A 12,388-nucleotide genomic window follows, 5' to 3' on the forward strand; every position below is an offset into this window, starting at 1 on the left:
AAATTGATCCCACAGGAAAAAAAAAGTGACTGAAACTTATGCAAAGTCTTTCTTCTCTTTGCTGTAAAGAATCTAGAATGTCTTCAGGAAAAGGCGTCTGATGGCCCGAGAACTCTAAAGGGGAGAAGGAATGGCCATCTTAGCTGCTTTCTCTTAAGATAAATCCTGCATAATGTTGTAGATACTGAATTTAAATGTCTTAAAAATATTTTAAGAATATCTGAATTTCTTGAAATATTACCATGCATTTCTTTGGATGCACATGTCATATGTGTTTAGTTAAGCTAGTTTGGGAAATGGTGGAAAGATCTGTCTATCATAAATGGGAAAAGTGGAAAGATTACATTGTGCACTGTATAGGGAAAATGTAATCTGTTTCTCAGACTTCTTTCAACTCTTGGCTTTCAATATGCTTTATTCTACCCACAACCATCTAGTATTTCACAATAGTTTCTTGTAGTTATATATCACCCCCCTCCTTGATTCAAAAAAAGTTAACCAACATACTCTTGATATACTCAGAGATTTTTTTAGTGGGGAATGGCAGCATTTTAGTTTTTTTTGTTCTTTATTACAGTATTTCTTTTCTCTGAAAAAAAAATGGAATTTCTGCTGCTATTTTTCTTTTGTTCGTGTGTGTATGTGTGCACACATGAGGTAGAACACTCTAGAAATACAGATATATTGCTCATGCATCTCGAGTAGTCACATAGAAGATGTATTTCAGCAAGTACAATTTGTCATCACAGGAAATTTTGTCTTCTGTGGCATTATTAAAGGTGAAACAGCTCTCTTTTGCTTGTGTCCAATAGTTCTATATTGGTTATGTAAGGGCCAGAAATCCTGTTGTTAAATGTTATAGTAGGTGGAAAAAGAATGTTTGTTGGCTATTTAATATTTCAGTCTATGTTTCAGTGTTCTATTATTTCCGTGCAAATATCTTGAAGCTTTTTGATAAAAAAATATTTACATGAGCCATTTAGACTTTTTTTTCAGGCTTTCAACATTAAACTTGGATAATAAACAAGAACCAAAATGAATGTATCAACATTATGATAGTCATACCAAAACAGCTTTAAAATTTGTAATTGAAAATACTGAGAAATCTCCATCAGAGTAAATACTCTTAAATATTGAAAACAAAGAGCTAGGTTAATTTTTTTGGAATAAAAAAAGGTAAAAGAGTTGTGGCTGACTATAGGGGGTGGAGCTCATCTGTGTTTCAAGGCCATTGAGCCAGCGTTGTCTGAAGACATTTTCACAGTCATGTGGCCAGCATGAATCATGGAACACTGTTACCTTCCCACTGAAGTGGTACCTATTTATCTACTTACATTTACATGCTTTCAAACTGCTAGGTTGGCAGGAGCTGGGGCAAGGATGGGAACTCATTCTTTTGTGGGGTGCTCAGGTCTTGAACCTGGGCTGCCAGCTTTCTAGCTGACAAGCCCAGTGTCTTAATTGCTGACCCACCGTGCCATGTTTTATTGGAATATAATTAGGTGCTACAACTAAATTATCTCATGTCCCAACAAGTATATTTCTGTGTGTGTGTGTGTGTGTGTGTGTGTTTAAAAAATTGCTTTCTAAGTGCAGGTTTCTGTGGTTCTCCTCAAGAATTCAAAGTGCTGGGACAGAAAGTGTAAAAAGCATTGGGTGGTGAACATTTTTTTCCCCTCCAGCTTGAAAAGTGTGGATAGAAAATATTTAAACCTATTGTAGGAGAAAATGATCAACTTTAGTGCACAAGTATTGGAAGTTTAAATGACTCTATATAAGTTGTGATATAGTTGACTGCCTCCCCAACAAATTCTACAAGTAATTTGCTTGCTTGTATATTACATTCCTCTGAAATCTATCTTTTGGGAAGACATAATTACCTTAAAATATGTTTTTTTAAAATCATCCCCCCCAATAAAATCTATTAACCAGTTGATTAATTAAAAGGGACTAATTGTTAATTTAGGCACTAATGCACTATTCAATCACTGTGCCTTTCATTTCTTCCACCAACATATTTGTCAACTTATTTCAATTTTCTCTGAATCAGTATGTTTATCCTGCCGTATGAATCATCAGCCAATAAGACAAATTAGCTTTCATTTGTGCGTTTCTGTGAATGTCACCTCAGGCCTGTGTTTGTGTGTGTGTTTGTGTGTGTGTGTGCGCATGCACGCACGTGCACACACATGCGTGTGTGCCTCTTAATCTTCTAGCAATTATATGGACAAGTCCCTGCAGTTTTCTTGGCATGCACATATATACAGAGGCACACCCTATTTTTTTAAAGCTTGCATTTGCACACACACACGCATGCACGCACATGCACACATACAACACACACACACACACAAACAGAACACAGTTTCCTCTTTAGATAGTGTTTGTTCTTAGTAGAAATTAGTAATTTAGGAAAAATATATAGATTACTATTGCCAGGTGCCATTCTTCTCCATGGCCAAGTATGGATCCTTAAATTTATATAACTTTGTAATACCAGTTTGAAACATAATTCAATGCAATTGTTTACATGAAAGAAAATATGAATAGCTTGTGTTTTCTTGTTCTTCCACTTCTTCTCCTCCTCCAGCTGTTCAAAATGAACGGGACCGAATAAGTACCAGGCGAAGCACCACTGATGGCAGTGCTCCTCCTTCTATTAATACACTGTTCCAGGCTGAAGTGCTTTCTCGTCAGGTATAGTAATCCACCATCAGTGCCTATTCAATCTCTTGAATACTCTCCGAGACCATTATTTATAGCTATATCTATTCTTTTTGCATTGTAATAACAAAATAAAACAGGAAGGCTTTCTGAAGAGAATTCTAATTTTATTCGGCTTACTTTGTAATAACACTCAATGATTCAGGTGAGAAGGACACCATTATCACCGTCAGGTATAATCTGTAAGAAGTCCTTATGAAATGTTTCTCCAATCACTTGGAGTATGCCTCAAGAAGTCAGAGGAAGGTCAAGGACTGGAAGATCTACTCTAAATATTTTTGCTCTATTGGTGAAAACTATATTACCATAAAAATGATATGATGGGATACGATATACAAAACCATACTATACAATACACAAACATCTTCATATATTGTAGGAAATAAAATACTTCTACTTATGTTTCTTTTTTTTCTTATTCTTATTTTTTTCTTTGCGCCTCAGCCAACAGACATTTATCATGTCTTTCTTCTTAAACAGTTTGTTTTCCTTTAAATTGCTTTAGCTTTGATTCCCAACTCATCAGGTTTTTTTTCCTTCTACTATCTTTTAGCTATTTCTGAACAGTTGTTTCTACTGTACTGCATATGAACAAGATAGGTATCTGTCAGGCCTCCCTAACCAAGAAAGACACACAGATTTATTCTAAGCACTTTCCTTTATTGTTCTATACCTATAGTCAGAAATGTTACCCAATGAAAGTAAATTTCTTGCATCATGAAAGATACATTCTGAGAACCTTTAGGGGAGCTGATTTGACTCTCTTCCTTCCTCCCAACCAAACAATCTAAACTTTGCTGTCTCTTATTCCTTTGGATGAACTCCTTTCCCCTTTGGAATCTGGACTACATTTTGTCACAATGTCTTCAGTGCAGCTGCAGGTGCTCTTAGAGACGCATAGTCTTCAGAAATCACCCTAAAGCAGGGGTAGGCAACCTTGGCTCTTTTATGACTCATGGACTTCAACTCCCAGAATTTCTGAGCCAGCCAAGGTTGCCTACCCCTGCCCTAAAGGATAACTCTATTGAGACATAATTAATATGTAGGCCTGATATGTGACCTCATTAAGCACTTTTTGTCAGGTGATCGTAATTTTGAACCGCCGATAAACAAATAATTGTAAGTCGAGGACTACCTGTAATTTTCTTTTATGATTAATGGTAATTGTTAACTCTTTTTATTGCATTTGTTTTTATTTTATATTTCTGTTTTTATGTGTGCTTTAGAATTGATTGATTGGAGAATTTTATAAATTCATCAAAAAATAGATATAACTTTACTCAACCTTTATCTATACAAGTACAGGATGAAACATTTTATTTTTTTACATTCTTTCCCCTTAGTTTAATGAATGTTTTATATTATTCTAATTTATTATTTTTAAATTTGTGTTTAATAATGAACAAGTAATTTAAGATCTAATATATGGAGAATGATATGGAAGCATAGTAAATAATAAATATATGAGCTTTGAATACAATTTCTGAATCTACTCAGAAATAGAAAGTAAATAAAATAGAATTTCTGAACCCTGAATAATACAGATTTTAACTTATTTTACTGAATTTATATCTACATTTATAAACTGTAACTATTATCAAGACTGGTTTAGCCTTTTGAATCTTTAACCAATTTGAGTCTTTGTGTCACCCAGATTCCTCTTTCAAGTTTAAATGTTGTCACTACTGACATCAGTGATAAGAAAGTTGCGGGTGTTAGTGATATTTGTGAATCTATGAAGCAACAGCTCTTGGTTCTTGTAGAGTGGGCAAAATATATTCCAGCTTTCTGTGAACTACGGCTGGATGACCAGGTATGAAATAATTAAAGCATCTATTTTAGGTACTTTTTCTGTTTGGGGAGAATATCATTCTATGATTTAAAATCAAACTAAGTATCTTTAAGCTGATATTCATGCGCTCGTGACCTCCCGTTTAGACTACTGCAATGCTATCCACATGGGGCTGCCCTTGAGGACCACTCGGAGGCTTCAACTGGTGCAGAATGCGGCCGCGCGAGTTGTGATTGGGGTTTCCTGATACTCCCATGTAACAACTCTACTCCGTGAGCTGCATTGGCTTCCGGTTGCCCTTCGGGTGAGATTCAAGGTGCTGGTGATGACCTATAAAGCCCTAAATGGCTTGGGTCTGGGATATTTGAGGGAACACCTGCTGCCGGCATCAAGCTCCCTTCGTCCTGTGCACTCCCACAGGGAGGGCCTTCTCAGGATACCGCCGGTTAAGGAATGTTGGTGGGTTATTCCCAGGGGAAGAGCGTTCTCTGTGGACACGCCGGCCCTATGGAACCAACTTCCCACGGAACGTAGGACTGCCCCCGACCTTCGCTCATTTCTCTGGGACCTGAAAACTTGGCTCTTCGAGCTGTCTGGCCCAGGCTGAGGGGTTTTAATTTTTACTGGGTTTTAGTTTTAAATTTCAGGGACTTGAATTAATTAATTGATTTAACTGATTTTAATTTTTCTATGTTATGCTTTTAATTTTCCCTGTAAACTGCCCTGAGTCCTATGGAAATAGGGCGGTATATAAATTTAATAAAATAAATAAAATATTCATGCAGAACTGGTTATGGAATCTGAGAAAGAAGAATGGTAGGATTCAGCCACAGGGGAATGTCAAGCAGCTTCCAGAATTTCCTGCCATACAGAATGGAGCCAATATGTTTACATAGACATTCAGTAGAAAATCAAGGCAAAATATGATTGCTGAAAAAAAAGGCATGATTTGGAAAATCCACTGTTGCATTGCATGGAAAAGAATCTTTTACATTTTGATAAGAATTTGATAAAAGGAAATTGGGCTACATCCAAGATTTTATGGGCTTCAGGAACTTGTATGAATTTAGCTATTATTAGATCAGCTATCCAGAATTAAGCATGGTGATATCATGAAATATTTAGGTATCAAAAATGTTCATGAAACAAATTATCAGGAAAATGAATTCTTTAAAAGAAAAGATAAATTTTCAATATATTTCTGAACAGAAGCCTCACATCTTCAATGTTTTTTCTGGGAAAGAAGAATAGGAACAGCTATAATTCTGATTATCCTAATTCAGTTTGGATTTCCTTTAATGTTCTGTTTTAATATTTTATGTACATTTTGTACTGATGTTTTATGTGCTGTTTTTTTATATCCAAGGTTGCCCTGTTAAGAGCACATGCTGGAGAACATCTGTTGCTTGGAGCAGCAAAAAGGTCTATGGCTTACAAAGACATCATTCTTTTAGGTTAGGTTATATTTATTTTGGTTTTTTATCAATAAAAACCTATGTTTACTGAAAAGTATGCATAGGACCTCAGTTTGGAGTGCATTAATCCAGAATTGAGGGTTCAAAACAAAACAGGTTTTTCACTAAATCCCGAAGCAGGACTATTTTGCATAAAAATAGGAATTCTCCTTACTTTTGAAAGTGAATCAGAGTTTCCTATTGCTACCATATCTTATAACTTTTATTTTGCAGATGAAATTGTTATTGTTGTTGTAATTACTCAAATGGACTTTTTTCTTGGAGGAAAACACTCAAAATAGTATTGCTTCTGGACCCTTTTGCTTTTGCCACAAGCATGACCTTGAAATGAGGATTTGTTTCTCCTCATGATTGGCAGAAGAAAACATTTTGGCTCATTTCCCAATTCATTGCATATGGTTTGCATAACCTTTGCCTTATTCCTTATTTCTGCTTTTGGACATATTCCTAGGGGATAAAATGTTCATATGACTGCTAGACCCTGTTGGTTCATACAGGAGCTCTCCTCCTTTGCCCCAATACTTAACTGAAAGTTGAAATGCTTTTTACCATCAGTAGGTAACATCTTATTCCCAGCTCTGAACTTATAATCACAACCTTCAGCAACTGACCACAGGCAAATGAAACATGCAGGATTTTGTTCTTCAGAGCAGTCAAACAGATGCATTTGAGAAATCTGTGACAGGACATGAATTTGCACAGTATTTGGCCTTTCAGCTGTTCTATACATAAAAGATCTACTTTGTCTTCAAAAACAGACATATTTAGATAAGTACACAATTATGAAGTGAAATGATATTATATTTGTATGGTTATAATTAAGCAGATTATTGGTGAGGGGAAAAAACAATGATGCGTATTTAATTGTTCAAATGTACTGGGGGGATAAATAGTAATTGGCTTTGTAGTTTTAAGCCACAGATATCATTAATAATTTTGACCTGATTTTATTTTTTAAGGTAATGATTTTGTCATCCATCGCAACAGTTCTGAAACTGAGATTAGCAGAGTAGCAAACCGGATCCTGGATGAGCTCATTAAGCCATTTCAGGAAATTCAGATTGATGATAATGAATATGCATGCCTAAAGGCGATTGTATTTTTTGATCCAGGTATACTTCAGAATTTCCTTTCCAAATGTAACAAAAATGGTTGCTTTCTAAATATAAGCAGAGATATTATAGGTCTTTGTGTAACCGGAGCTTGTCATCTAGGTCTTTGTATGATTGAGACTCAAAGGATTTTATTTTAACTTATTTTGAAACATCAGCATGTTGGCTGGGAATTATCTGGACAACATCAGATTTATAATGGATATTTTCGATGTTCAGTGAAACTTTAATCCTTGTGCCTGTTGAGAAATGAAAAGGTTTTATGACAACCCTGCCTTAGGTGTGTCACCAATTCCTAAAGGAAGGACTAACAGAAATAGAAGGCAGCTTTTGAAACTGATGGAGAGCAGGCAATACAATTTGCCCTTAAATGCATAGATGTGATTTCTTAGAGTTTCCTCTCTTGGCTGGCCTTGAAAGTTTATCTGTTGCCAGATTTTTTCTAAGTAACATACTTATTGCCCCTAGCCCTGGATAGTTCAAGATAAATTCTTTGGATTCAGTGTTCATCCTTCTGATATTCTAAGCAGGTGCAGATGATTTGATTTTTAATTAATTAATTAATATATCACCTTTATTTTTTATAAACAACTCAAGGCAGCACACATATTCAGTATTCATTTATTTGTTTCCTATTGTCTGCAGCTTCATTCCAGAAAGTGTCAGAGCTTAATTTTCCACAACAACATGGCTTAATATTTTCTGTGACAGAAATAATACTGAAAATCATAAATTTGGAAAGTGCAAAGTTTTTTTTTTCTTTGCTCTGTATACTCACGTGTTATCCCATTACGGCGAAAGTCCTAACATAAACATTGCTGAGTTTATACAATGTAGTTTTTTAATCAACAGATTCTGTACGTTGCCAGACTAGGATAACTGGGTCTTTTATGCATTGGGTATTTTTTCAGTCATCCCAACTTACCATAAAGGAGGCTGGAAGACTGCCATTTTCTATCTTTTTTTTAAATAGAAATAAATTAAGGAAAAAGAAATTGTGATGAAACTGTCAGGGCTGGTACCATCATGAGGTCAAGAGTGGGAGGTCTTTCCCCCCTACTCCTTCCTTTCTGTTTTTTTACAGTTCATCATGAGAATGAGCTACCCCCCCCCCAAAAAAAAAGCAGGTAACAGAATCCGTGGTAGACCCTTTTTTCCTAAGTCTCTTTGAGGCTTTATTTTTTTCTTTTTCAGAATCATTAAATGTATTAATAAACAGCTTACATGATACGGATCACTGGAAGGATTCAGTTTAATTCAAACTGCCTGAGGTTGTACAAAGCTAAAAATATCCTCATCTGATTAATTGTGCAGGTTAGTTAACTACTTTAGCAAGTTCACATGATGTGCTAACTCCCATCTAATTAAACATAGCATGGTAAAAGCATCTCTGTGCTCCATTTGTAACACTTCTTCACTCTCATCTTCCCAGAGCCAGTAGACTCATTACAGGAGAGTCAATAGGCTAATTCTGAGATTCAGCTAAGTTATCCAGTTATATGTTGCATATTTATGTAACTTTTTTCTGCCATTTGAAGATGCAAAGGGGCTGAGTAACCCGATGAAGATCAGGAACATGAGATTTCAAGTTCAAATGAGTTTGGAGGATTACATCAATGACCACCAATATGACTCTAGAGGTCGCTTTGGAGAACTCCTGTTGCTTCTGCCTACAGTCCAGAGTATCACCTGGCAAATGATTGAGCAAATACAATTTGTAAAACTGTTTGGTATGGTTAAAATTGACAGTTTACTTCAAGAAATGTTGCTTGGAGGTGAGTAAATTGATTAAATTATGCTCACATTTATTATGACTGGAGAAAAATTATAAAAGTTGCTGATCTTCAAGTAAATAATATTGTACAAGTTTGCCAAAGGTTTGAATCAGTGCAACATGGTTTATATATATATAATATGATGGGTTCTAATCTTCGGGTCCAAGTTGTATTTAATCAACAAGTTCATTGTGATTACAGTACATAGACTTAAAATTCCTCTGAGCTTCTAAATTTATGAAGTTCTTTTTCATGAACAGCACTGATCATCTGTGCTTTCATGTTTAGCTAATTGTAAGAGTGCAGCTAACATATATTGATTTTTAAGTTTACCTTTGTCTGTATAAATGGGGTGCTAAATTTCTTTTTGATTAGGGAAACATACTTTGGATAGTATCAACCCATTCACTTTAACAGATACTTATTTGGTGACAATGTTGCAGGTACATTTAATGATGCTACTAATCTCCACCCAATTCATCCTCATCTAGCCCAGGATCCAGTTACTGGGCAAACTCTGCTTATAAGTTCAGTAACAGCTTCTGTTCATACAGAACAGATAGGTAAGTTGATTAACAATTGATCATTTGATTATAAATGTAGTTAGTTAATTAATTACTAAATAATTAAATATTGTTTAAATAATTATGATTAATTAATTAATTGCTCTTACTTTTGACAGTAATCTCAAGGAATTTTCATTCCATAATTCCACACGTACTCCTGTCATATAGAAGGAAGAAATGATTTTTCTTCAATGCCAGTTGGTCCAGAAATTATACAGAAACAGATCTCTATTTCTGCCAAAATGAAATTTATTTCATCCCCAGCCACCCTCCAAGTTCATTGTTTTGCTGTGAACAGATAATTTTTACTCAGTAATTGCTTTCAACAATAAAAATATGGTAGCCATTTAGTCTATAAACTGTGATTTAAATTATTGCATTCCTATTGTTTTATCATCCAAATTTAATGGAATTTTGGTTTTTTTCCAGTTTTATAAAAGATTAATGTTTTTACATACAGTTTTGGGATTCATCAGGTGATCATTTTCATTCTGTGGGATTTGAAATTCAAAATTTTGTTGTATTTTGATTATCAAATTGATATGAACATAATATTTCAGACAATAAGGCTATACAAAGAAAATGTGGTTCACAATAATTGCAGATTGTTTATAATTAGATGAAAAACAACCATCAGCTGCCATGCCAAATGTAATTTGAACTTTTAATGGAATACAATGAAATTCACAATATATTTGGAAATTTTAAGATTACTGGACTTGACATTACTAATTTTGCAAAAGACAATCCTATTTGGAACAGCATACATTTTACTGTGATACTTCTATTACTCTTACATCATTAGTATCAGTAGACTCAAGAAAGAGTGAGACAGTGCTATTATTTGGGTCATATCATCAAGATCATTCTCATCATATATCAACATAGTGTTGCAATCGATGCTGAAACATTGGGCAGTTATGATTACCTCATAACATAGCTACGTAAGATACTGGAACATTACTTAGTGTTATGGATAGACAATCCTTTTAGGCTGAGACTACATTTTTTTACGTTAAGTATCATGAGAAGGTGAAGCATGATAGGACCTGAGTTAAAAATAGACATGTATAACCCTTCTCTTTCTGTCCTTCCCCGTTGCCCCTCTGTTCCTAAAATTCTCACTCTCTTACACATAGAAGAAACCTGAACAAATTTATTTCATAGGAATTTGCCATTGGTCCCAGAATTGCCTGCTTTTCATCCCCATTTTAAGTTCTGGGGCCCTGTTGTGATTGCCATTTACAAACTATCCAGTTTGCAGGATTACTTTAGGCTTGGTGATTTGCACTAGATGGACCTTTGATTCTTGTAGTATTATTGCAGCTGGCCTAGTGGAATTAGCCAACAGTCAGATTACTTCTTCATTGCTATACCAAATTGTGTGAGTGGTAACAAATAGAGTTTGTGGTTATTTATAATTCAGTTCAGCCAATGCTGGTTATTGCTCCCACACCCACTCCACACTACTAGCACAGCTTTGATTTGATTACTGATAATTTATTTTTAAATTCTTTTCTAGCAACTCCTGAAACTCCACTACCTTCACCTCCACAAGGCTCTGGCCAGGAATACAAGATATCTCCAAACCAAGTTACAGTTATTTCACAGCAATCTCTTCCAAAACAAAAAACATTGTGATATTGATCAATGGTTCTTTTATATTATAAGTACTGCATTAACAATCTTGACATTGGAAAACTCAGGGCAGAGAACTTTGATTCAGATACAATAAAAAGACCTTTGTTTATGTTTGTTTTTGTTATAATTTTTGCTCAATGCCTGAATTGAGATATATGTGGATGTTAATATTTGAAACCTGTGCCTTCTTTGCAATGTCTTTGAATAATCACTGAAGAGCATTAATATATTGTCCCTTTATATTTTGTGTCATCTTAACTATTAAAATTTTGTAGCAGAATTAAATCTGATTTCAATAAAATTACTAGATGAAATATAGAAAAAAACAAAGCAAGCAGTTTTAACAATCTAAAGTTATTCTATTTTCTTCAATGCAGAGCAGAGGTTAATTGCCAAAATGTTTCCTACAAGGATTTGCATGATGACTGTATGTATCATTAATGGACACCTTGAACATAATAATTCAGGGGTGAGTTGTTACTACAGAAAAGGCTGTGACTGTTGGTACTTGTTAACCAATGGATCCATGGAGCACTCATTCCTAAACAGATGTACAGAGACTTGCAAGCTGTTGGGAATCAAACCTTTGTAACTGTGTGCCTTGTGTTCTTCTGGGAAGCCTAAATATTGAATTTCCCTGGTGGTCTCATTCCACGTACTAACCTGAACTCATCAAATCTGGCTTCCATGCCCAGCCAACATCTATCAGGTACTGATCATTTTAAATCCATTCTGAACCCAATGGGTAATATGTATCTTCCTCAATTTTAGGTCCTTCTACAAAGGCTTCAGAGTATCAGGGTTCTGCACAGCATATTAGCTTTTTCTAGCACTGTACTCTTCTACACAGAGAGCTCTGTTGTTTCTTTGGTCTGCTGGAACCATTGTCCCATCTTAAAAATCATAGCCCTGAGTGCTCCTATCACCATCATGACCACTCTGACTTTTACTTTCCATATCCTCTCTCTCCTTTGGGTCCAGGTACTTCTCTATCTTCTCATACTCCTTTTTGATGCTAGTGTCACTTGGCACTGCTATATACTACCATAATCTTCTGTGGAATTTTCCATCTGGACTTAGAAGAGCCTAGTCCATACACTGTGCAGAAGCTCCAGTACACAGTGCCAGCTACTTGGTTGTGCTGCTGGCTGTATGCTTTTCCTACATGCCACTTATACCCTGCCAGTATGTGTTGAAATGTTTCTGAGGTCTCTCTCTCTGCACAGTCTACACCTTGGGTCCTATCTAGTGAGGTAGACATGGCTTGTAGGGATCTGATGCATGGTGACTACTCTTATGCTTC

The 12,388-nt window shown here is 35.4% G+C and overlaps 1 protein-coding gene across 1 annotated transcript in view; it reads left to right on the forward strand.

Annotated features, from left to right (window-relative positions):
• HNF4G (hepatocyte nuclear factor 4 gamma) overlaps positions 1-11,085 on the forward strand; it is a gene marked incomplete at both ends in the record, with an annotated part of 29,553 nt that extends 18,468 nt beyond the window's left edge. The window contains 7 exons of the mRNA XM_083360720.1: positions 2,591-2,697; positions 4,379-4,537; positions 5,883-5,970; positions 6,951-7,103; positions 8,642-8,878; positions 9,322-9,441; positions 10,967-11,085. Of these exons, the coding sequence (XP_083216846.1) occupies positions 2,591-2,697; positions 4,379-4,537; positions 5,883-5,970; positions 6,951-7,103; positions 8,642-8,878; positions 9,322-9,441; positions 10,967-11,085 (983 nt within the window). The remainder of the gene's footprint in view (positions 1-2,590; positions 2,698-4,378; positions 4,538-5,882; positions 5,971-6,950; positions 7,104-8,641; positions 8,879-9,321; positions 9,442-10,966) is intronic.
• Positions 11,086-12,388: the final 1,303 nt, after the last annotated feature.

The sequence above is a fragment of the Vipera ursinii genome (genome assembly GCF_947247035.1).
Source record: "Vipera ursinii genome assembly, chromosome: 3".
Classification (NCBI taxonomy): Eukaryota; Metazoa; Chordata; class Lepidosauria; order Squamata; family Viperidae; genus Vipera; species Vipera ursinii.